A 26747-nucleotide genomic window follows, 5' to 3' on the forward strand; every position below is an offset into this window, starting at 1 on the left:
AAGGTAAAAAAAAAAGGGGTAAAAATTGGGAATGGTACTCAAGCCCGGCAAACCCCGATGCCCGCCCCCCCTTAACAAGGAGAAATCAACGGGGAGCGCCTGGTTTGGGTAGGACCCCCCCACCCTTTTAACCCAACCCCTTTTCGGCCAAACCCAAAAAGGAAGTACAAATAAAAAAACCCACATTTTCCCGGTTTGGGGGAAGACCTGAGACATCCTTGAAATAAAATGGGGAAAAAGGCCTTAGAAGCCCCTCGACCCCCTTAAAAACCCCCGGCCTTCCCCGGAAAACCCGGAAAAAAGAATCTTCCCCACCAAAATTTTGGGGCCCAATAAAACAAGATGGGGGCAATTTCCCAAAAATTGGGAAAGGTTCCAAAATTTTTTTAAATCCAAAAGCCTTATGGGGGAAAAACTTGACCCCCCACAAGAGGGAAACCTTGGACCTGTCACCCCTGGGGCTTTGGTAGGCCCAAAGGTTTTTACCCCATTAAAATGCCTTTTTCAACTCAAAAACCAAAACCCCCCCAAAAACCCCAAAGGGAAAAAACCCCAAAGAAATTTCCCCCCTCAAAACCCAGGGGAATCCTTAAACCCCCCCAAAAAAGGCCCAACCCCAAACCTTTTTTTAAAACCCCTTCAGGAAACATGGGTATCTTCCCCTAAAAAAAGAAACCTGGCAAAGGGGTCCCGGGGACCCCAGCCCCTAAAAAAAACCCCATACCAAAAGGGAAAACTTGGACCAAAAACCCAAAAGGAAGGGGGGGTTTTTCAATATTCAAAAATAACCCAAAAAACCCCCAGGTTGGTTGGGACAAACATAAAAGGGTAAACCAAGGTTTTTTTAATTTAAAAATGGGTAAAAACCCTTCCAGTTTTTGCCTGCTACAGAACCCCCCCCCCAAACCCAGGAACCCCCTTTGGGCCCTTCCCCAAAAGGGAAAATTTTGAAGGTCCCCCTCCAAACAAAAAACCCCAAAAATTTGGGCCCAATTTCCCTCCCAAAAATAACTGGGAGCAAACCCAAAAAAAAAACCCTGCCCCAAAGGTTCCCCAAAAATTTTTTAAAACCCCAAAGATGGGAACAACTTTTTCCCTCCCACAAAGGGGGCCCCAAAGGACCTGGAAAAAATCCCCCATGGGGACTCTTGGCTCCCAAAAAGGAAAAGGTATCCCTCATTAAAAATAGGGGCCTAAAAAACCCCTGGATTTCCCATTTCCCGAACCCCCCCCTGCCCAAAAAACCACTTTTAAAAATTTTCCCCCCAAGCAAATTTCCCCACCCTAAAACCTGGAATCCCCTTTAAACCCCCCGGGAAAATAACCCAAACCGCAAAATCCCCCTTTATAAATTTTCAAAATTTTAAGGGAAAACCCCAGGGAATTTCTGGACCCTGCAATCCCAAAAAAACCAAAACCCCAATCCTCCCCCAAAAGGGGGAAAATCCCTGGGGACCCCGCCATAAACCTAACCCAAAGGGAAAGGGGGGCTACCCGTTGAGAAAATCCCCAAAAGGGGGCATTTAAACTTTAGCCAAAAACCCCCAAAAAGGGCCCCATAAAACAACAAGGGCCAAACCTTCGAAAGAAAAATTTGCACCCGGAAAAAAAAGGAAAATTCCCCAAGGTTTTTAAATTAAAAAATTTTGGGAAACCCGGGGGAACCCAAAATTATGCTCCCAAAATTTTTCCCAAAATGGAAAAAAATTTTTAAAACCCAAACCCAACAGAAATTCCAAAATCCCAGTCAGGGGAGGTAAAAATCCCTTTTTCCCCCCAAAAGGGCCCCAAATTATCAAACCCAGCCCCGAATGCGCCTAAAGCCCCAAAAACCCCCCAAAAATCAAAGGGCCAAACGGTGCCCGGGGTGCCGGGTTTAAAAAAAAATCCAAAAACTTAAAACCCCCATAAAAAACCCGTTTAAATCTTGGGCCCACTAAAGGAAAGTAAACCCCAAAAATGGCGTGACCCCGAAAATTTCCCTCCCACAAAATTTGGTTTCCTCAAGGACCCGGGAAATAAAAAGGCCCCTGCCCGGGGGAACGGTTCAAACCCCCGGAAAAGGTTTTATCTGGAATAAAATAAAAATATTGGGGCCCCATTGGGTCCTTCCCCCCGGGCTTTGGGGGAAGGGAGATCCTGGTTTAAAAAATGGTTATTTTTCCCTTTGAAAACAGTTCAACCCAAAAAGGGGCCAAAATTAACAAAAGGGGGGCCAAACCAAAAAGGACCTCGGGGAAAAGCCCTTTTCCAATAACCCCCCCCGGATTATAATAATAATTAAATATAAATATTATAATTTTTAAAATGGTAAAAGAAAATGGGTTTTAAATTTGGAATGTAATAAAATTAAATGGGAAAGGTATTTGGGGGTTTGTTGGGATATATTTATAAAAAAAATGTTAAATTAATATAAATATAATGATTAAAAAATTAAAATATAGAAAAAAATTGCCCGAAATGGTAATAAAGAAAAAAGTGTATATATTTTTGGAAAAAATGAAAAATTAAATAGGGGGTAATATTAAAAATAATTAATAAAGTTGTGAATTTATTTAAAAAGTGGGAAAATTTTGGGTTTTAAAAAAATTTTATATAGGATAAAATGAAATTAATTAATAATATGTTTTATATTATAAATAATTATAAATGTTTGGGGGTATTAAAATAAATAAAAAAAATATAAAGGGATAAATAAAAATTAAAATTTCCCCTTTTAAAAAATATTATATGGATAGTGTTGGATTTGTATATATAAAATTAAAATTTAATGGAAATGTGATAAAAATAAATATATATTAAATTAATAATAAATAAATAAATGTGGAAAGATTATAAAATTTATTAATAAAATAGTATTAAGGTTATTATTTAAAGGAAAATTTATGATATAATGGGTTTAATTATATTTTTATGTTGAAAAATATATAATAAAAAGGGGTAAAAATTAATTTAAAATTAAAAAATTGGTATTATAAATTAAATATATATAATTTGTTGTATAAAATATATATATATATATATATATTTATATATATATATATATATTTTTGTTATATTATATATATTATATATATATATTATATTATATATATATATGTTTGTTTTATATGTATATATTATATTTATATATATATATAAAATATATATATTTTTTATATATATATATATATATATTATATATATATATAATTTTTTATATAATTATATATATATATATATATTATATATGTTTTATATTTTATATATATATTATTATATATTATATATATATTATATATATAATTATATTTAATTATATTTATTAACCCCCAAAATTTTTTTTTCCCCCCTAATTAATTTGTGTTAAGTTAAATATACAAAATTTTTATTAAAATTTTTAAAGTTTAAAAATTATAATGTATTTTTTTATGATGTTATATATTATTAAAATATTTTCCCTTTGAATGAATAAAAAAATATTTTAATAAAAAAGATATTTTATTTCATTAATATAAAAAATTCTTTACTTTAATTAATATTGTTTTGGGTGTAATAATTAATTATTTTTGTTTTAAGATAATGGCTTATTATATTTGTCAATGCAATTAAAATTTTTTTTTTTTAAAATTATAAGTTTTTGTTGGGATTATAAATGTTAAGTTATATTTGGTATTAGTGTTTTTTAAAACAGTGAAATATGTATAATTTTTATTGGGGGTTTATATCATTTATTGTATTTTAAATAAAAAGATTTTTATAGTATTAATATAGTATATAATATGGGTTTTTATATTTTAAAATTTTGTTTTTTAAAAAAGTGTTTAAAAAAATTAAAAATAAAAAAAAAATTAATTTTTTGGTGTGTGAAAAATTTTTTTTTTTTAAAAAAAAAAAATTTTAAAAAAAAAGAAAAGAAAAAAAAAAAAAAAAAAAAAAGAACAAAAAAAAAAAAAAAACAGAAAAAAAAAAAATAAAAAAAAAAAAAAAAAAAAAAAAGAAAAAAAAAAAAAAAAAAAAAAAAAAAAAAAAAAAAAAAAAATTTTTTTTTTTTTTTTTTTTTTTTTTTTTTTTTTTTTTTTTTTTTTTTTTTTTTTTTTTTTTTTTTTTTTTTTTTTTTTTTTTTTTTTTTTTTTTTTTTTTTTTTTTTTTTTTTTTTTTTTTTTTTTTTTTTTTTTTTTTTTTTTTTTTTTTTTTTTTTCCCAAAAGATTTGGCTTGAAAGTGTAACCTTTACTGTGCAAGCGAAGATGACGAATATCACTTTTAATTTTTCTTAATGAACAGTCTGAATTTCCTTAGTGACCTGTCTTACTGTAAATTGATGTATGTAGGATAAAATATAAAATACCTAGCATATATTTCTATACTAAATAACATTCATGTTTTACCCACCCCTTTGTACCAGTCGTCAGTGATCTCCTGCATTCTTGGCTTGATTGAATGCTGTGTGTGGTATGTTGCACTTCTGGTGTCTGTCGCTACTGACCATCTCAACAGCTCATCTATGGTGAATGAGCTAAGTTTTGCATACTGTTATTTGAACAATTTGCCTTTTTTTCCATTTTGTAGTCTTTTCCTAACTGGCAGCTGAATTACCAAATGTCTAATAATAAGCAGAGGTACTTAACAGGGAACTGATGTGTGTGTGTGTTTTTTTTCCACAGTCCTATTTCGTATCAGACTATGATCCCACAATTGAGGATTCCTACACTAAAGTATGCGTCATTGATGGTAAAGAAACACGGCTAGACAGTAAGTTCGTAAAGTCTGGTGTTAATCATCAGTTTAATGCACACTAAAATAAGCTTGCATGTTTTATGATTCAACATGGAAATGTGTTATGTTTTAATTACAATATTTTTCTCTCTCATACCTATATTTCCTGTTCTGTCATACCTGAGGTGGCACCGCTAACTGCTGCACCACCGTGGCTGCCCTTCCTTTGACTATTATGTTATGACTAGTAAATCAAATATGTGGGTAGAGTTTTAAAGCCCAGAAATGCTAATGCTGGAGAACGAGTTCAAAAAGCGGGTTTTTTCCTTTTGTTGGAATAGAGTTAAATGATATGTCCTCTCACCCAAGTTAACTTCTCAGCCTTGCTTTATGATTTTACATGGTTGTACTGCCAATTAGTAATGAAAGATGTGATTCCCACTGTTCTTGTGTTTATCTTTTGATTGTGGGTATATTTTAGCATCTGATTTTGATGGCTCATGCAGATTGTTAGCATTTTACACTGTTTTCCTTTACGGTACTATTTTTATATTCTTGTTGGCCACTGTTAAGGTAGATGTAACAAGAATTAATGCACTTTTATTTTTATTTATTTATTTCTTTACACAATTCATCTGCCTATTAGTTTTAGATACTGCTGGACAGGAAGAGTTTGGTGCAATGCGAGAACAGTACATGCGGTCTGGTGAAGGCTTCCTTCTTGTTTTTGCTGTCAATGACAGGGCAAGGTGAGTTTTGCAGCTATAAGTAATATGTATACAGAAAACAAATGGAAAAATAATTGGCAGTCGTAGAAATCAAATTGTCTTGTTAATGCTGCTAGAAGTAAACAAAGTGGTATTAAGAAAACCTCTCATAAAAAAGCTAAGAAGTGACTGTCTGCTCGAGACTTGTAAGCTTTGATAATTTTTTTTCACTAGGATCTAATACTGCTCCCTCCAGGTAAAGATGCCTATACTAAATACAGAAATCACTTTAAACAGGAAATAAGACTTCAGGCTGCGTTCCCCCCCCCTGGACCATCATTTATGCTTCCTGAAGGCTTCTTGTTGAAGGCTAAGTTAGTTAGTTAGTAGTGAAACTGCTCGTGATAATGAAAAGCATGACATTTGCTTGGGCACAGCTAGATGTTATTACCATCATCTTGTGAATATTTATGAGCAATGTAGCTCAGATGCAGCCGGCCCCTCAGGCACACAAGCAGGATGTTTATTCACAACTTTAGAGAAAGGAGAAGCATAAAGTAGCCTTCTGTAGCTCTTTGTGGCAGAAGCAGGGTGGGTGTTGCAACTATTTGTGCAGTACTTGTCAGAAACCAGAGGCATAGATTGTAAGGTAGTGCAGTTGGGAATGAACACACACATAATGGCCCACAAATAACACCCTCAACCCATACACTGCACAGTGTGCCATAATGTTGGCGATCTAACTGTAGTCCATGTAATTGCTTATCCCTGGCAGCTGGGTTTTGTGGCATTGATATTCAGTCTTCTAAACATAGATCTCTATATTCATTATCTCCCATCTGTTGGTGTTAATTATAGCAACAATGTGGTATGCTTTGTGAAGCTACGGCATTCAGATAAGTGGTGTTTTGCCATGTGATGGTTAGAAAGGAGGTGTGTGTGGATTGAAACAGTGTTTATAATCGGCCAGTGTTTTCTTTTTTTTTTGAGTTGGCCTTCGTAATCTTGGGGGGGGGGGGGGGGTTTGATTCATTAAATTGAAAAAGTAAATGTGGAGTGACCACTGGGTTTGGTAACTTGTTTGTATGTGGTGTAAGATGGAGCATGCCATGAGACAGCACTTCTCTATCTCCTTTTATAATCTGCTGAAATATTATGAATGAAAACATTCATTACCAAAGCAGGCTCATCATCATAGTATTCAGCAATTGGGCTGTGTCAGTCAGTAGTGTGTGGCCAGTGGTGGATTAAGTGTTCTGCCCCCCCCCCATCATATTTAGCACCATGTATAAGTAAAATGAAGGCCACAGTCAAAATGCATAGTTGCTCACTAGTTCCCACAACCTATCTTGTACCAGGAAAATTCCTTTTGTATCTCGGATATCAACCTGTAATAAGATAAAGTGCTGACCACATAATGCATGTCAAACTCTATTTTATGCACACTGTACCTTACCAGCCCAACAACCCAGACAGACCATACTTGCTTGCCTACTGGAAGTAATTTTTTTTTATCTCGCTGTGCTGCGGTGGTGGTGCTGCGGTAGCGTTGTCGCCTCACAGTTAGACGTTGCCCGTTTGATTCTCAGTCAGAGAGTCTTCTGTGTGGCGACATGCGTGAATGGCCATTCCTTCATTGAAGGTTGTGCGTTAGGCCTGGCGAGCCCACACGTCAAAATCTACTGCCAATCATTACCGGACCGGAGTTCCTCTGTGGCGACCCCTAACCGGGAAAAGCCGAAAGAAACAAACCACGAGTGCTGAAGGTATCTGGGCAGTTGCAGTTCCCTTACAAGTTTGGGAGAGACGGGTCTTCAAAGTAGGATATTCAAAAGTCATTTAAGTATAGTGCAAGCACCCACAAAATATTTAAATAATACTGCATTCCAGCATGTGCATGGTATGCTCCCTTGCCCTTTTCATACCCGTCCATGGCTGCACATGCATGGGCACACTTAAATGTAAACTGTGCTTGTGCAGTAGTATTTATTTATTTATTTATTTTATTTTATTAAAAAATAAAAATGGTTGGCTGGATTAAGTGTACATGATCTGTATTCAAGAACATCCCTACCACATTTTTTGTGCTGTCTGTTAAATAAGTGTACATGTAGTCTACGCTTTGTGGTAATCTTTATGAATGCCTCTCAATATTTAAGGCTGCAGGAATATACATAGGAAAACTAATATTTAAGGCTGCAGGAATATACATAGGAAAACTAAAATTAGAAGGAAGACGGTAGGAGTTATGCTTGTCCTGCCTATTCTTTCAGAATGGTGCACACTTAGTGTACACATGAAGCTGTGCTTGTATTGACTTTTCACTCAGAACAGTATATACATAGTGTGTACACTTAGTGTAGGCCTTCATGAATCCGGCCCATTATGTATCAGGTGAGTGGCTGTTATGCTCAGCATATATGTAAACTAAAATTAGTTAGCATTGCTGAATGTAATAAAACAGTATGAAGCTGATACTGGGTGGTCAGCGTGACACCCCTGTTGGTGCAGAGGGCCCCAGATGGTTTCCTGAGTCACCCCTATTACAGTCTGCCACAAGATCAGAGTTTTTTTTTTTCTGTAGTCACACAAAACTTGTTTTCCTGACTCCATGTAGCTCTTTCTCTTGGAATGCCCAACCTTCTTAATCCAAACACTTTTTCTCTTCAAAACAAAAACAGTAGTTATGTAGTTTTATGTAATCTGATGAATTTGTAGGTGCAAGTACTTAAGTCTGTACATGTGTGGGAGTGTGGGTGTGCATGTGCGAGCACATTCAAAGTTTTATTCAGACTGTGAATGGATGTAACTGCCAGCAATCCAGTATATGTAAACAACTAAAAATCTTGTTTACTGATGTCCACTACAACATAGAAAAGAATTATTCTAGTAGTTTTACTAAACTATGAGAGTTCTGAAAATGGATAATGTATGCAAGCAAATTGAAAAAAAAGATAAAACTTAATTTGTAGCTCTTGAAGTATGATCTGTACTAATTACATATAACAGTATGGAAACAAGAAAATAGCTTCTGACTGGAAATGAAATATTTGATTTTTTTTTTACTAAGATGTAGTGAAACTAAAACATAAAATGTGTCCAGCTTTTAAACTGGTCTTTGCACTCCTTGCATGTGAAAAATTGTATGGTTCTTTTTAAGTAAAGTTTGAGATAAGGGTCATCCTGTTATGGCAAGGATGCAGTCTTATATTAAAAAAAAAACTGCAGCTAAATAGATCAAGGCAAATACTGGTGATTTTTTTTATTTATTTATCTTTCTGAAAATGTAGTGGCTTAAGATGCCCTTTCAGAAAATTAATTTTTTTTTTTTGCCCGTCACTGAACAACAAATCACATATGTGAGGACCCAGTGACCATGCCCTTTTCACACGTCTGGATCAGTGCAACCACCAACATACTTGTATGCTTTTGTAAGCTGTGCAATGGTATTTAAAATGTTTGTTTCAGTAAAAAAAAAAAAGTGTTTCTCACATAAGCAGCTGTTCTGTTAATTTAGTATGTACACTAAAATTAGTTAGCAGTGCAGAAAGTTACAAAACCTCAGTCTTGGTCCCCTTGAGCTGAAGGCTCTCGCCTCTATTATAATCCGCTACTGTCTATGGACACGTTTGACCACAGTGAAGACATATTCTATGCTAGATTTGTACTTGGATTGCTTGAAAGATTGTCCTGGTGTTGAGATTATTTGATGATGGAAGGAAGGAGACCGATAATCTGCCAAAAGTACATGTTCATACTTCATTAACTGTAAGAAAATTGATTTATACAAATCTTTTGATACACTGATAAGGTTTGTGAACTTCTTTGTATGTTTCTTTGTTTATTCTTGGTCTTTCTAACTGGGTCACTTCTGTGCATCTGCTGCAGGACGTTAACTTTCTTTAGATGGTGTACACTGCAAAATGTAGTGGAGTTTTTGGAGGAGAGGACATCTACATAAAGGTGTTTTGAACAATGTGTGTACAGTCCATTAGTTATCTTTCTGTTGGGTGTTTAACGTCTGTGGTGATATCAATTGCATTATGAAGAGACTACACTGAGGTTTATGAATAGACCTCTCTTTAGTAATCCATTCGCTTACTGTCTTGAGCAACAAATCTGTGAGTGTTCTAGCTGAAATTATTGTGTACTCTATCATTTTCACTTTATTACTTGTGGACAGGGCTTATTCCTCTGCCTAACATGGCCATTGGTGTTGATGACTGAATATCCTTAGCACCCTGAATCATCCCTTATCCTACCTGCCTTTCGTGCGTCCCATTCTAGATAGCATATAAAGAAGGTGCTGAATGGAATACGGTGGTATTAACCTGGAAATTCTGTTTAGGTGAGCTATTACTAGTGTCATATTTTTCTTATTTTTGTAGCCCCTCCCACTGCAAATCTCGGCGTACTCTACTGGTGAAATTGAAATATATATATATATATATATATATATATATATATATATATATATATATATATATATATATATAAACTCCTTGACGACTTTTATACTGGGATTTCAAAGAATATGTAACAAATCAACACCAAAAACTCCCCAAAATAGCCGTAATATTACTAAGAATCATCAGACCAAAAGGGAGAAATGCTTCTACATCACAAAGGTAAGTTGTGTAAACTTTCCAGAATACTAAGATGAAGTGCCATTATTGTATGTATGAGAGGAAAGTGCTTACTGTTTATTCTAAAATAAAGGCATTGATTTTTATTCAAACGCTATAACTCATCTGCTGCCAAAGCAATGATAACTTTGGTAAGATTATGAAACACAGGCCTAAATGTAAATGGCAGATGTTCTTCATTTTTCACTGTTGCGGTCAGCACATTTGGGTTATCCTGCCAGGGGTAGCCCTCAGTTGGCCCGAATACCAGAGCCTTAGTATTTCTGTCGTTGCTGTCACTCCAGGACTGACGTCAGGTTGTCAGTGGTATAAAAACAGACAGCCGGCACCATTACATCAGTCTTTCTTGCCGAGGAGAATAAAGCAGAAGCAGTTTGCATGAGTGCCGGTCAGCTGCTACCTGAGTTTTTGTTTCTGAACTGAAGCCTTGTAAAGCTAATTACCTAATTGGGGATCCTTTTCTCTTGCTCTAACCGATGTCAGAAAAAGTTAACAATTGTCTCGCCTGTGGAAAGCAAATCCCACACCAAGACTTCCATTCTTACTGCGTCACCTGTTTAAGCCCAGTCCACGAAGTCCCCCACTGTAGCTTTTGTGCTTTGTTTAATGCCAGAAATGTACGTCATTGGGCCCTTATTGTAGCTAGATATTTTCACTCTCAGTCCTCGAATTCCGATATGGCTTTGATCCGACTACCAATCTTTCGAAAAAAACATAAGGATAAAGACAAGAGACAGACCACACAGGTCCAAAACTGTTGACAATGTTTCCGTTAAGCTAGTTAACAGTTCTCTGGTCCTCAGTGAGGCGCAGCCCCTGATGCCCACTTCTGTGGATTTGAAGGCCGCTGCCAAGATGCTTTTGGAGTTCGGTATGCCACAAGACTCTTCTTCGACTAAGGATCCTGCGGATCTCTACCTTGGTTGGGTCCAGAGCCGCTGAGCAGGCACCGGCTTTCAAGGAATTTGCTTTGCACTACCGATACTCGACACAGACCAATGACTTCTTTCGCGTCTTCAGTTCTTTCAAAAACAACTGAGTTTCTAAGGCCCAGGGTATGAACCACACCAAAAAAACCGACAACCCAAGCTCAGGCACCTACTTCCTTGGCTCAGTCTCAAATGCTTAAAATGGCGGAAGACCTTAATGCGTATTAGAGGAAGCAAGGCTACCCCTTCCAAAAGAAAGAGACTTGTTCCCAGTAATCTTATCTGAACAGGAGTCCAATGAATCTGATGCATCTGAATGTGAAGATATGCAACCCCTCTCTGCTTATGAGGATTCTGATGCAGAGGAATCCATCCCTTCAGCCTCTCCACCTGAGGATGTTTCCTTTGGGGAAACCCTACATACTTTAAGGGAGCATTCCAAATGGGAATGTCAAGACTCTTCTCAGTCTAAAAAGAGGCTGGGGAATTCTTAGATCTATCACAGCACAGACCTCTTGCCATTCCTCCTGTCCTGGATGTTGTGGATGATGTTTTTATGGAATCCAGTCTGACTCCTGACACCCTCATTCCTGCTCCCAGGAAACCTGACAGGTATTAGAGTCCCTGACTCTCACAAATTTCTTTTCACAAATCCTACTGCTGACCCTGAGGTCATCTCTCAAGGACCTAAAGGAATCAAAGCAACCTCAGCTAAGAATCCCACCCCCTCACATAGGGATTACTGAGCATTAGACAGATGGGGTAAAAAAAGTATACTCTTCTGCTATTCTTGCTATTAGAGCATTAAATTGTCAGTTCCACATGCTGAATTATCAGCAACATACCATGAAACTCCTCAAACAAAAAATATCTTGTGTTCCTGCTTGTGCAGAAAATAGAGCCGGGTTAATGCATTCTGCAAGTCAAGTAACTAAGCACACCTTACAATGTGGTTTTGATGCCCTAGAAGCATCTTGCAGGGCAGCAGTCACTAGTTTTGTCATTAGAAGGCATGCTTGGCTTAAGGAACAGACCTTGCCACACCACTGTCAAATCCAAATTATTGGATGCACCCTGAACAAAGACAATTTATTTGGCACCAAGGCTGAAGAGGTCTTAAAAAAGATGAAAGAAAAAGCTAAATCTATGCAGACAGTTAAAGACTTCTTGCAGGTCCAGCCACCGAGGTTCAGTAGGTATTGCCCCTCCAAGCACTGGTCCTTTACTGCCTCCTCCAGGCCAGCTCAGCCCAGACCCAGGGGGAGCAGACCCTCCAGACAACAGCCCCAGGGAATGCAGAGATCTAAGCAATGAAGATGTTCTTCATGTTTCACTGTTGCAGTTATTACATTTGGGTAATCTGCTTGCAGGCTGCCCTCAGTCAGCCTGATTAACAAACCCCCGGATTCACTAATCCTCCGTGTAAGACTTAATAAGTCTTACTCGGAGGCTACAGTTGAACGGTATGACGTCAGCTTGCCATGAATATTCATGATGGCATGCTGACTCGACCGTAAGTCTTACACGGACAGTGTAGGAAAGCAGGGGGCGTGTCCAACTGCCGAGCAGTCTAAATGTCCACGCCCCTGCAAGGTCTGGAAAAGTAAAATTAAATTACACAACAGCGAGTCTGCTCAAATGTCTTTGCACCCAACACCACACTCCCTCAAATGTCTTTGCACCCAACACCACACTCCCTACATTGTAAACCCCTATCACAGTTATAAAAAGTAAAACATTAATTTTATTTTATTTAAATTCCCGAAATAGCTGCCCGTATTTGCGAGTGTGTGCACGGGTGTGCCCATTGCTTAACTGTAGTTAGAAATTCCGACATGGAAGAGTATAAGAAAGAATGTTTATGCAAATCACACCAAATAGCAATAATAGAGCGTTCGCACAAAAAAGAGGCATTCACGGTTCAAGTCCCACCACTCCCTTTCTTAATGTTTTAAATCAGTATATGGAATAATACCCGACAAATATGATTAAAATATTAGTAAAAAGCAGTGAAATGGCCAATGTATCAGTGAAAAAAATATATATTTTTGAAGGATCCTGATATATAATTGCTTGCAGTTAAGCAGCACTTTACCTAGCGCAATAGAGTTGCCCATAGTTTAATAGCGCTTTACCCAGTGCAGTAGAGTTGCTCAAAGTGTAAGAGCGCTTTACCCAGCACAATAGAGGTGCCCATAGCGAAATAGCGCTTTAACCAGCACAATGTGTTTGCACAGACATGCGCGCTGCGCCAACCAGGGCACCGTGGAGCAACGTAGAGCAAAGTTGCTTAAACGCAGCCACACCCCCCCTAGCCTGTCTGGACAGTATGAAGATAAAATGAATGACAAGGTTCGAACCCAGGACTCTGTGTATCATAATCAAAGTACAGAACCACTAAGCCATGACAACTTAGGAGAAACGGCTCAGTTAGCATACATATACTTAGTAATGGTAGATTAACCATTACTAAGCAGGTCTGCAGTCAGCCGAATATTTTCAAAAATGGCCAAGCACAAAAAAGTGTGGGAAATGCGGCATATTTAAGCCCCATAGGTGGGAATACTCACCATAACTGATTGTAGCTCACATCTGCAGTTAGAATTGCTGGTGTTGGAGAGGGTACACACTTCTGAGCGCAACGTTGGGGCATCAAGGAGTTGAAATACATGGTTTGGCTCCTTGTCCACAGTCATGAGTCAAGATTCCTGCAGGGCCAGTTCCAAGGGAACGGAGTACAAGGCAGAGGCTTTTAACCAGTTAGCTCATGACCTCACCAGTGTCACAGGCGTTCCTCGGACTGGTGAGCAGGTCCGTCACCACCATGCAGAGCTGAAGAGACGGAAGCAGGACCACCTGAACCAATGGATACAGGAGGCCCGTGGGATGCAGGATGCCCCACAACTGAGTAGGTAGCCATGGAATGCAGTATGTTAGAATTGATAATTGATTCTGTATAACAGATAGGTATGTCTCAATATCCCTTTATTTACTTTACAGCTGCAAGTGACCGTGCTGCGAATCAGCAAGCCAATGCAGATAGGCTGTGCCACCAGGCACTTCAGTGATTATTCTGCATGTATTGTTATATAAAATAGGGGAGAGAGCATGAAATAAAGTGTTGTAGTCCAATAATACAGCCGTAAAATGGCCTGAGTAAGTCCTCTGCATGTACTGTCAGATAAAGTCAGAGAGCCAGAAAAAGAGTGTAGTAACCCATTAAGAAAGGTAACATATGTCCGGAATAATATTTCTGCAGGTACTGTCATATAAAATAAGTGAGTGAGCCTGAAAGAGTGTTCTAACCTATTAATAAAGGTAATAATATGTCTTGAATATGTCTTCCATATGCACCGTTATAACAAATAAAGGAGTGAGCCTGTGGAAAAGTGTGTAATGTCATTAATAAAGGTCTAAAACCCGGAGTGTGTCTGTGTCACTTAGTTAGAAATGTTGTTGTACCCTGGCATTATGCAAATAGTACTGTTTTAAAGAGTGCTGGCAACCCAGAGTTGTGCAGTCCCATATAAAGTGGGTGATGGAAGTGCTAGTAGCTGTGAAGCAGCCAGTTAGTTACTGGCTGGCATGTATAAGTAAATCTGGCACACGAGTAGCATGTTAATTTGTTCCCCAGAAATGTGAGTGTGTGTCAAGAAATGCAGGGATGTTCATCGTGCATACAGCTGCAGTCATGACAGCTGTGTTATCCTGCCATCAGGCGGGTCTTCGGTCGGCCGAATTCCAAAGTCTAGGTCTGGCGTCAGTTGTCGTTGCTTCCTCCCTGACGTCAGTGTGGCAGGGGTATAAAAGAGGCAGCCAACGCCATTTTCTTAAGTCTTTCTTGCGCGGTGCCCGAAGCAGAAGCAGTTCGCAAGTGCCGGTCGGCCAGCTCCTGAGATTTACGAAAGTATTTCAGCCAAAGTCTTCTTGAAAGCTAAGTACCCCGTTGGGGAAACTTTTCTTGCCTCAGACCTATGTCAGACAAAGTTAATAATTGCATTTCATGTGGGAAGCAAATACCGCATAAGGATTTCCACTCATACTGTATACCTTGCTTAGGCCCAGACCACGACGTCTCAGCCTGCCGTTTTTGTGCTAGATTCAACAAACGCTCTAAGCGTCGGGCGGAGTTCGCCCTTCACTTTTTTGGCAAAAAATTAAATTATATTATGTTTTCGGATACTCCGACTCCAGTTTTGAGCAAAAAACGCAAAGATAAGGACCGGCATACGAAGTCCGCACCACCTACTGATACCACACTAAGGCCGACTACCAGTTCTCCGGTACTCAGAGGGGCACCTACGCAGCCCCTGAGTACACATGACAATGCATTACCGGTGTCTTCAGTACCCGAGGTTGCAGGCTCCTCGGCCCCCATTCCTACTACAGATACCGACGCCACTCCTGGCGGGGAAACTCAGTTTAGACAGGCCTGCCATTTCTCAAGGGGTCTTCAGGCCTTCCTCCTTCTCTATTAAAGCCTTCACTAAATCTAAAACAGCCATGAAAACCAAAAAACAGGTTCCTCAGACACCCACTCAAGGCACCATGCCTAAAAAACAGATGCTTAAAATGGCTGAGGATTTGATTACTCTTATCAGGGGTTCTCAACCCCCCTCTGACAAAAGGCCCAGATTAGAGGAAGACTACCCTTCCTCAGATCAAGCTTCTATTACCTCAGAACTATCTGAGGACCAGAATTGTGCCTAGTCTCCATTCGAAGACTCTGATGCAGAGGAGTCTATCCCCTCGGTCTCCCCCCCTGAGGACTTCTCTTTTGGGGAAACCCTGCATACATTGAGGAACACTTTCACTGGGAAGGCCAAGATTACTCAGATTCCAAGAAAAGGCTCAGGGAATTTCTTCTGCTCCCCCAGCATAGGCCTCTGGCTATCCCTCCTGTTTTAGATATATTGGATGATGTGTACACAGAAGCCAACCTTAATCCTGATTCTTTGCCTCCAGCTCCTGTTAAACCAGACAGGTATTACCGGGTTCCTGATTCTCACCAGTTCCTATATAAAAGCCATACTACTGACCCAGAAACTATTTCACAGGGTCCCAAGGGAATTAAGGCCTCTACTGCTAAAAACCCATTACCTTCAGAGAGAGATTCCAGATCTTTAGAAAGGTGGGGGAAAAAGGTGTACACCTCGGCCACTTTAACCATGAGGGCATTAAACTGTCAGTTCCATATGTTAAAGTATCAACAGTTTTTGATATCTCAGCTGAAAAGCAAAATGACACAACCAGAACAACCAGATTTAAAAGAGTTGCAGTATTTGTTGCATGATGCACAGCAAGTGGGTAAACATACCTTGCAGTGTGGATGTTCTTCGTTCCACATTGCTGCAGTCCTTACTATTGGGTAGTCCGCTGTCCAGTCGGCCCGAATACCAGAGTATATGGCTGACGTCGGTCAGGGCGCATTAGACTGACGTCAGTACGTCAGGGTACTAATGCGCATGACCGACGTCATATCCTCAGTCTTTTTTGCTGCATGGTCCGATGCAGAAGCAGTTTTGCGAGTGCAGGTTGGCGTTCTGAAATATTTCCGAAACCGGAGTTTCAGACCGAATCAGAGTTGGCTAAGTACCCGTTGGGAACATTTTGGTTTTTCTTGCCTCAGTATTTAACCGGATGTCAGAAAAAGTGAATAACTGTATTTCTTGTGGGAAACAGATACCTCATAGGGATTACCATACCTTGTGTATACCTTGTTTAGGGCCTGAGCACGACGTTGTTGGATGCCGCTCTTGTGCTAGGTTTAACAAACGCACTATTAAGAGGAGGTTAGACTGTGCCAGGTTGGTGTTTGGGAAGCGTTGCAATTATAAAATGCCGTCGGATGCTCCGGCGCAGCTTCGTCCAAGAAGCGCAAGGACAACACAGCGAAGCCTAGGGTTGATGAACCGGCAGTCCTGGACGTCGGTTCTTTAGAAGGCTCAGTGGAGCCAGAGGTTTTGCCAGGTGTTTCTATGGAGTCTCAGGCAGAAACTTTACTGTTACAGGATGTGCCTTCTCAGGAGGTAGGCCAGGCTGAGGGGGCTTCTCAGGTAACTGTTCTTCCTCTCTTCCCAAGGTAGTTAGAGCCTCCTTCTGTTGCCAAAACTTCTTTGAGAGGTAGGCCAAGTTCAGCTTCAGTGGGGGCTTCTCCTAGCATTTCGGGTTCTGTACCTAAGAAACATGTGCTTAAAATGGCAGAAGATTTGATTACTATGATTAGAGGTTCTATGCCCCCTCCTGATAAGAGGCCTAGGGTGGAACCAGAGTTTGATAGTTTTGAACAGTGTTCAGAGGCTTCTGAGTCTTCTGCGGAAGATTTGCAGGAGTATCCTCCGTATTCTGATTCTGATGGGGATGATTCCACTCCTACAGCTTCTCCTCCTGAGGATTTCTCATTTTCAGAGACTCTGCATTCCATGAGGGAGCACTTTAAATGGGAAGGCCAGGATTACTCTGATTCCAGGAAAAGGCTTAGGGAATTCTTGTTTTTACCCCAGCATAGGCCCTTAGCTATACCTCCTGTGTTGAATGTGGTGGAAGATGTTTTTGCAGAGGCTTCCCTGAACCCTGACTCTTTGCCTCCTGCTCCTGTTAAACCTGATAGGTACTATAGGGTGCCCGAAGCTCATAAGTATTTGTTTAAGAGTCCTAGGGCGGACCCAGAAACTGTTTCTCAGGGGCCTAAAGGTGTTAAGGCCTCTGTGGTTAAAAATCCTGTACCCACTACTAAGGAGTCTGGTAAGGAAGCCTCCATGGCCTTTACCTTTGATTCCTCATCTGTTATCTCAGAAGGACGGTCATCTGCTCAATGTCAAGCTTCACTCTCTTCATCTTACAGCCTGGCATATTCTGTGTTGAAACACAGCAGGTCTCAACTTCCTCAACAAGTTTTAAATGTGATTATGGAAGCTAGAAGACCTAGTACAAGGAAAGTGTACGCAGAAAAATGGAAGAGATTCTTATTTTGGAGTACAGCAAAGAATTTGGAGATTTCTGAGCCTAATTTGAGTGTGGCTCTTCAATATCTTACTGAGTTATTGGACAAAGGTTTGTCCTTCTCTTCCATTAAGATTCATGCTGCAGCAATTTCAGCTCACTATGATTGTGACCCACCATTGTTTTCGCATCCTTTGTTCAAGCAGTTTCTTAGAGGGCAAAGAATATAAGACCCCACGTAGAGCTCGTACTGCTGCTTGGGATCTCAATTTTGTGTTGGAAAAACTTACTCTACAACCTTTTGAGCCTGCGGCTACTGCTGAATTGAAATACTTGTCATGGAAGACTGCTTTTCTGTTGGCTATTACTTCTGCAAGAAGGGTGTCTGAGTTGCAGGCCCTTATGGCAGTAGAGCCCTTTTGATTTTCCATAAGGATAGGGTATCATTACTACTAATCCTTCCTTTATGCCTAAGGTGGTCTCTAGTGTGGCTTTAAACCAAACTATTCATTTGCCTACTTTTATGCAGACCCCAAAATAAAGGGGAAAAGATTTTGCACACTTTAGATGTACACAGGCAATTGCTATTATTTAAGCAGGACTAAGGATTTTAGGCAGTCTCAGCAGTTGTTTGTTTCTTTTGCTTTGAGTTCAGGGCAAGCCTGTGTCAAAACAAACTATTTCTAGGTGGATTGGGTTTTGCATTGCATTTTGTTATTCCCATCATGGCAAGGAGATTCCAGCTGGGATTAGGCCTCATTCCACTAGAGCTACTGCCACTTCAACAGCATTTCTAAGGGGGGTGGCAACTAAAGATATTTTGGAGGCAGCTACTTGGAGTTCAGTGCATACTTTCTCTAAGCATTATCACCTTCCTATCTACTCTAAGTCTAGGGCTGGTTTTGCCACAGCTGTTTTGCAAGGCATGTTGTCAGCTCCTACTTCTTTATGATTTGCCAGCCTCCCTTACCTCTGCTTTGGGCTGCTACTCAATACTAGGAACTGCACCAATGTGGAACGAAGAACGTAGTTCAGTTTTGTGCCAACCATAAATGTAGATGTTCGAGGATCCACATTGCTGCAGTCCAATACCTCCCTCCTTCCCTCTGTGTTTAGGGGTGGTTGTGTAGGTGAGGTTATATGTTGATATTTTTGTATATATTTTTGTATATATTGTACATAATTTTGGTGCAGGTATTTTGGGCCTTGTCTTTTTAGGGTCTTCTGACATCTGGGGCAAGAAAAGACTGAGGATATGACGTCGGTCATGCGCATTAGTACCCTGACGTACTGACGTCAGTCTAATGCGCCCTGACCGACGTCAGCCATATACTCTGGTATTCGGGCCGACTGGACAGCGGACTACCCAATAGTAAGGACTGCAGCAATGTGGATCCTCGAACATCTACATTTATGGTAGGTACAAAACTGTACTTTTTGATGCTTTAGAGGCCTCATGTAGAGCTGCTGTTACGGGGTCTGTTATACGTAGGCATGCTTGGCTCAAAGAGCAAACCTTACCAGATCATGTCAAAGCTAAATTATTAGATGCACCTCTTCAAAAAGATGTATTGTTTGGTGTTAAAGCAGAGGAGGTGCTAAAGAAAATGGAGGAAAAAGCGAAATCAATGCAAACAGTGAAAGATTTCTTGCAAGTACAGCCTCCACGTTTCAGCAGAAATTGGCCTTCAAAAAATTGGTCCTTTCCAGCCACGGACAGACCTCAAAGGGGCAGATACAGGCGTCCAAGGGGTAGAGGGCAACCTCAAGGATCTTTCAGAGCCAGACAGTGGCAAGCACCAACCCCAAGAGGTGGAGAAGATAGATCACAGTCTTTTAGAAAACAGACACAATGACTTCCCCCTACTCCTGCCAAGCAAAGCTTTAATGGCAGCACCTTTGGGCGGAAAACTAACATTTTCAAAAAATTGGCATATTGTTACAAAAGACAAATGGATTCTGGACATTATAGACAGAGGCTACAGGTTCCACTTTCACACCCTTCCAAAAATGAGAGGCATACCAAACCTGCCACAAAATCAAAGGGCAGAGGCACAAAAAACAAATTTCAGCTCTCATGGACATGAAAGCAATTCAAGAGGTACATGCAAAAGAACAAGGTCAAGGGTTTTATTCCAGACTATTCCTGGTACCAAGGAAAGACAAAGATTGGAGACCTATCTTAGACCTATCCATCCTAAACACATATCTACAGGTGCCAAAATTCAAGATGCTCACATTACAGCAGCTTCTTCCCATGCTGGGCAAGGAGTCTTGGCTGGTAACATTGGACCTCAAGGAGGCATACCTGCATGTCCCTATCAGACAAGATTGCAGAAGATACCTCCGATTTCTTGCAGGTTCAACCCATTACTAATTCTCTGCATTGCCCTTTGGCTTATCTACTGCACCCAGAGTGTTTACGAAATGCCTGGCATCAGTAATCGCCTTCTGCAGACTACAAGGGATACAAATCTACCCATATCTGGATGACTGCCTGATCCAAGCGGACAGCAAGGGCATACTACTGCAGCACCTGGCGTTTGTAATAAAACTGTTGAACTTCCTGGGATACACAGTCAACAAAAAGAAATCAAAACTAATACCCTCTCAACAAATAATTTTCCTGGGTGCCAACTTGGATACAACCACCCAGATGGCCTACCTCACGCCAGACAAGCAAGAGCAACTGTCTCAATACTTCAGAAAAATGGCAACTTACACCAGGCTAACTGCAAGGAAAGTCCTGCAGGCTCTGGGATTCATGGCATCTTGCATCCTACTTATCCCATGTGCAAAGCTGCATATGAGGAAACTTCAATGGTACCTAAAAAACTTATGGTCTCAACACAGCCACAGCTTGGAAGCAATTATACCACTCATTCCATGCCTTCAAAAGGAATTTATGTGGTGGGCTCAAGCTTGCCAAAGAAACACAGGTCTTCCTTTCTGTGTACCTCAAGCAACTCAAATCATCACAACAGATGCCTCAGACTATGCATGGGGAGCACACATGACTAATCAGTGCATTCAGGGAAAATGGGCATGAAAAGAGAAGCTTCTTCACATCAACCAAAAGGAAATGCTAGCCGTGCAAAAGGCTATTATGACCTTCAAAGACCTACTGCATCCAGGCCAGCTATTGATAAGGACAGACAACACAGTGATGTGGTACATAAACAAACAGGGGGGGAACTCATTCATACCCCCTGTGCAGGCAAGCCATGACCCTATGGAACACAGTACTGGAATTGAAAATTCAACTACAGGCACAATTCCTGCCAGGGAAGGAAAACACACTGGCAGACAACCTAAGCAGAAATATGACAGATCCACACGAATGGAAGTTGCATCCTCAAATTTTCAAAGATAACTCAGCCATGGGGACAGCCAGACATAGATCTCTTTGCTACCCATAGAAATTGCCAGTTGAAAAAATTTTGTTCAAGGACCTATCATCCACAGGCCTGAAAAGTGGACGCACTTTCCTTCAATTGGGCAACACTGACAGTCTATGCCTTCCCGCCTCTTCCTCTGCTGCCCAAAGTTCTATTAAAAGCCAGAGCAGAGAGGCCGGAAATGCTCCAGACTGGCCAAGGCAACACTGGTATCCGCTCCTGAAGAGCCTGACACATTCCCCACCATGGATCCTACCTCTAGTCCCTCTTCTGTTGTCCCAGCACAACTACAAAACTCTTCACAGCCATCTCAAAACTCTAAATCTAGCTGCATGGACAATTCCTTGATTTCCCAACAGTTTCTCCTCTCCAAGGAGGTGCAGGATGTCATCTTGGAGGCCAGAAGACCTTCTACTAGAAAGGCCTACTCCGCCAAATGGAAATGATTTTGTGCCTGGAATCAAAAGAAGGGACAGAATCCTTGGGTAATAAATATACCTCAAATTTTACAGTACCTAGCTGAGATGTTAAACAATGGACTTTCCTTCTCCTCCATCAAGATCCACACTTCAGCCATTTCTGCACAATACAACAAAGATCCTCCTTTATTCTCTCATCCTCTCTTAAGGCAGTTCCTCAGAGGGGCAAAGAATATAAAACCTCCAAGGAAACTACCAGTCCCTGCTTGGGACCTCAACTTCGTATAGGAAAAGCTGACCCTTCCTCCCTTCGAGCCAGCTTCTTCATCAGAGTTACAGTACTTGTCATGGAAAACAGCCTTTCTTCTGGCTATCACCTCAGCTCGCAGGGTTTCGGAGATACAGGCCCTCATGGCTGTGCAACCATTCATCATTTTTCATCAGGACAGAGTTTCCTTACGAACCAACCCTACCTTTATGCCAAAGGTAGTATCCAGTGTAGCTTTGAATCAGGCTATCCACTTACTACCGTTTATCCTAATCCACAAAACAAAGGGGAAAGACTACTACATTCCTTGGACATTCACAGACAACTTCATTATTATTTGGACAGGACAAAGCCATTAAGGAAATCTGAGCAGTTCTCTCTGTCTTATGCTGCAGGTGCTCAAGGAAAGGCTATTTCCAAACAGACAATTTCAAAATGGATAGCCCACTGCATACGCTTTTGTTACTCATTTCATGGAAAAACTGTGCCTGCATGCATCAGATCCCACTCCACCAGAGCCATAGCTACCTCTGCAGCCTTCCTCAGGGGGGTTCCTACCAAGGATATTTTGGAAGCAGCCACCTGGAGTTCAGTGCACACTTTCTCCAAGCACTATCACCTCCCACTATACTCTAAATCTAGAGCGGGCTTTGCCACAGCTGTCCTGCAGGGCATCCTAGCCCCTCCTAGTTCCACTTAGTGCCTACCATCCTTGCTTAGCTTTGGGATTCTACCCATCTGTTATGACTGCAGCTGTGTATGCACTATAGTACAGTTTTGTACCTACCATAAATGTAGATGTTCTAGTGCTCATACAGCTGCAGTCCAGGTTTCCCTCCCTCCAACCCCTCTTAGGACAGGCCTTATGACAAACCCTTTTCATATAACCTTTTGGGGTACTCTTTTATGGTGTATTTGCTTGCAACTACTGTTTCTGATTTATCAACATTGCATTTTTGCATAACATTATGTTTGCCTTCCTTCTGGGGGCACCTGACATCTGGGGCAAGAAAAACTGAAGAAAATGGCATCGGCTGCCTCTTTTATACCCCTGCCACACTGACGTCAGGGAGGAAGCGATGACAACCGACACCAGACCTACCGAGGACCCGCCTGATGGCAGGATAACCCATCTGTTATGACTGCAGCTGTATGAGCACTCGAACATCTACATTTATGGTAGGTACAAAACTGTACTGTCTGTACAAATAGAAGTGAAAATGTCACATGAAAACATCCAGATATGTAGATAAAGAAATATAAATGCAATCAAGGAATATGTAGCAGTAACATCTGCATCTTGGGCAGTTAGTATGTCAGATATAGGTCAGGCATATATTGAACTAGCCAAACCCATTACACAACCTAATGCATGGTGGCAAGTGTAATAATACATGTAGGGGATATCCATTTGCAGTCACTAGGAATGTAGTGTAGACTAAAAGTAATTATAAGATGTTAATTGAGGTTTTTTTCTACACCCTACTGTATGTGCATAAACCATGCAATTCCACACCTCAATGGTTATGTGTAATCTTAAATATTTGTTGGGACATATGTCCTATTGTTCTATAAATATTTGCATTCATGTTGATGCATGTGCCCTGTTCAGACACCACAGTCATGGTGGCCTGTTGCTACCAAACATCCCTGCATGCTGTTGGAATATCCACTGTCATTCAATATATGCATGTGTTATGCTTGCTGTTCAACTGTTGGAACCTTGGAGTGTTGGGTTAATGGGAATATTACTGCATGCTGTTACAACTAATCTGGAATGCTGTTGTTTATGTTGTAATTAAACACACCTAATCACAGAATGTATGGGAAGGCCAGTCCAAGTGGACCCACCTGTCCCTCCTCAGCTGGCGAGTGCACCTGGTACAAGCAGGTCCAGTGCCCAGCCCGGGCTCCCCTCCTCCGTTGGTCCTGTGCCAGCTTCAGGTGGAAGCGCTGCAGGGGATGGGTCTCGTCCCCCTGTGCAAGCATGGGCGGAGAAGGGCTACCTGTCACCCTTCGAAGGGTCCGGGCTGTGGTGCGTAGGGAGATCCAGCGTTCAGTTGCTGATCCCCTACGCCAGCTCGAGGCAAGAGTGGCGCATCTCACAGGTGAGCCTGCCCATCCTACGCAGCCCCCAGCACAGCCACCCTTGGGGCTGTGAAGGTGCAGTGGTGACTGCCCATGGGTGGGGATCTCCGTTCCACTGTTACCATCTGTGGGCTCATGCGCTTGCGATTTCCAAGCATCTGACCCCGTGAATTGTTTTCACACACCCCATGTGTCATACACCGCCCCTGTATGATGCGTCTTGTCTAACTTGTCTGTTTACCTCCCCAACCTACCTCCCCAAGCATACCTACTTCCTCTACCTCACTTTCCACTCTCACCTGGAAAAAAAAAAAAAAAGGGCAATCTGTACCCACAAAAAAATTACGCCACATACATAGCTGCCCATTTCGCACACATGTCCATTGGACATGTAAACTGATAATTATAATTGGCAGTACAACATACTTTGTTGTCCTCACCCCTCTCCCAGGGGTGGATGGTTTCAAATTTCACTCCAAATTTATTGCGTATGCACAGCTGTTGCTGGTAAAGAAATGGGCAGCTATGGACCTTCCCTACACCCGTCTTCCACATCCCGAGCTTGTTTACCTACTGTCTGTCCCTCTTTGTGCCCCCTTTTTCACCACTTTCCTATCTCCCCATTTTCTTTTCTTTAAAAGAAATTAGCGTGGGGGTTCATGGGAGTAAGCACTTTTAAGCAGTAGTAAGCGGGTTTAAGCGAATGTGCGCATGTGTGTGCTTAGCTAAGCATCGCTCAAACCTGCTTACAACTGCTTAAAAGTGCCTTAGTCACTCTATGGAAGGGCCCTTGTTCTGCTCAGCAGCAAAAGAAAAGACCTCTGCCAGTCACAAACCCCAGACCATTGACACAATAGACTGCATGAATTACCACTAAGCCACAGCAGATATACAAATAACTTGGTGCTGAAATAAATATATCATGCATTACAATGAGGGAATGTGAATGGAAATTAGGAATGGTATAACACAAATCTTGTTCTGTGGGTCTTTACCAGCAGTTGTTGTGGAATTGCATGACATGACTGTGAAAAGAGAACCAGCCATCCAAGCAGGGAATAATGTTACAGTAGCACCTTACAAACACCACACGGTATCAGACCAGGATAAATACTGGAAAGTTGAATAGGACAGAGGTCAGACACCCCAACTGTGACTGCTTTACAGGGATGTCCCTGATTTGTAAACAAATGTTAGCTGTACCCCACTGAATCTCTCAGGAAAGTACTAACTTCAGGCAGACAAGTGTGGAATCACACGTAATGAATAATGTCAATAGGTGAGCGTAGACACTACTTGCACGTCAGAAAAGGTGTAGGTATACATTTGCTCCGATTCCCAAGAAAGTCTCAACTGCAATATGTCTGTAATATATTGCAGGTGTATCACGTATATGTACCTTTCACTGCGGCCATTCAAATATATACCTGAGAGTATCTGAGGCCTGGCAGAGGCAGAAACACACCGGCATATCAGCATTACTGCTTTTACACACTCTGCAAATAGCTTTGGAAGGAGTTCCACAAGCACGCCCTTATGTAGGAGTACAACACAGAAATATCACAGGATGTAGCCATGTACTGCTAGCAACCAACTGTGACAATGCCAGTGTGCCAGTGCTGAAAAGACTGGTGTGGTGCACAGACAAAGTATAATAGGCTAACCTTTAGCTACCATCTGGATATGTCCACAGGTGGGAGCTACGCAGACAGACTACTTGCCTTGATAGACTAACAGGTACACAGCAACCCTGTATGTTCAGCAAGATAAACCTCACATGATAATAAAAAATGCTCTTTGCAGTTCTGCCGCCCTACCCATAGGTACAACACACCTGTGTATTCAGGCAAAAACCAGGGTGTAGGTAGGCATACTCAGTACTGAAATATGTCCACTTTTGTTGAGCAGCCTGTGCTAATGTCAACACAAACAAACCACAAACTATTCAGAAGTGAGTAACATAATAATTACAGTATAGCAGTTCACAAACACTGCATGTGCCACAGGAATACAGTGCACTAACCACATTTGTATGGCAGTTAAATGTCTAATTCAGAAAGAAAGTACATACTCCCATGTATCCTGTGTTAACATTTGGAGGGGTGAGTACATGTCTACACTGAAAAGTGTGCACTGGAAGCAGCAACATTCAGGTTTGAGTACAACATGCATATCACTGGCTACAAGCCTAGCTTCAGATAAGAGACATATATCAACCTTCTGACTGACACAACGGTGTCCAGAGCAAACAAGCATGGGCCCCACCTTGGAAAGCTGAAAGGGCTACGCTTACCTAACCTAGCATTTTGTAGCAGTGGGCTGCAATCACAGCGAGTAATGCAATCACCACACAGCAGGCTGCATGCAATTACTGAATGGTGGGCAGCAATTGGTGCAGAGGCTGTCACATCCACAAATGCAGATACCTAGAAAAGCAGGCTGTACCTGCTGTCCACACATGCAGTAATATCTTTGCAGGTACAGGGAGATGGAGAGCGAGAAAGAGAGACAGAGACACAGACAACAGAGTCAGAAAACCCAAAACAAACCACCAAAAAAAAAAAAAAAAAAAACAACCTACAAACCTGTAACAGACGGAGCAGGGAAATACAAAGGTAAGGCATGTAACTCATATCTGTGTGTTGGCATGTAGT

The 26747-nt window shown here is 40.9% G+C and overlaps 1 protein-coding gene across 2 annotated transcripts in view; it reads left to right on the plus strand.

The window, feature by feature from the left end:
* Positions 1-26747, plus strand: part of LOC122791569 (ras-related protein R-Ras2-like) — an 856887-nt gene that overhangs the window by 656622 nt on the left and 173518 nt on the right. For both annotated transcript variants that reach the window (XM_044059327.1, XM_044059326.1), the window contains exons 2-3: positions 4645-4732; positions 5343-5445. In XM_044059327.1, coding sequence (XP_043915262.1) covers positions 4645-4732; positions 5343-5445 — 191 coding nt within the window. The remainder of the gene's footprint in view (positions 1-4644; positions 4733-5342; positions 5446-26747) is intronic.

Source organism: Protopterus annectens, chromosome 17.part0, assembly GCF_019279795.1.
Source record: "Protopterus annectens isolate FY-2018-M chromosome 17.part0, PAN1.0, whole genome shotgun sequence".
NCBI lineage: Eukaryota > Metazoa > Chordata > Ceratodontiformes > Protopteridae > Protopterus > Protopterus annectens.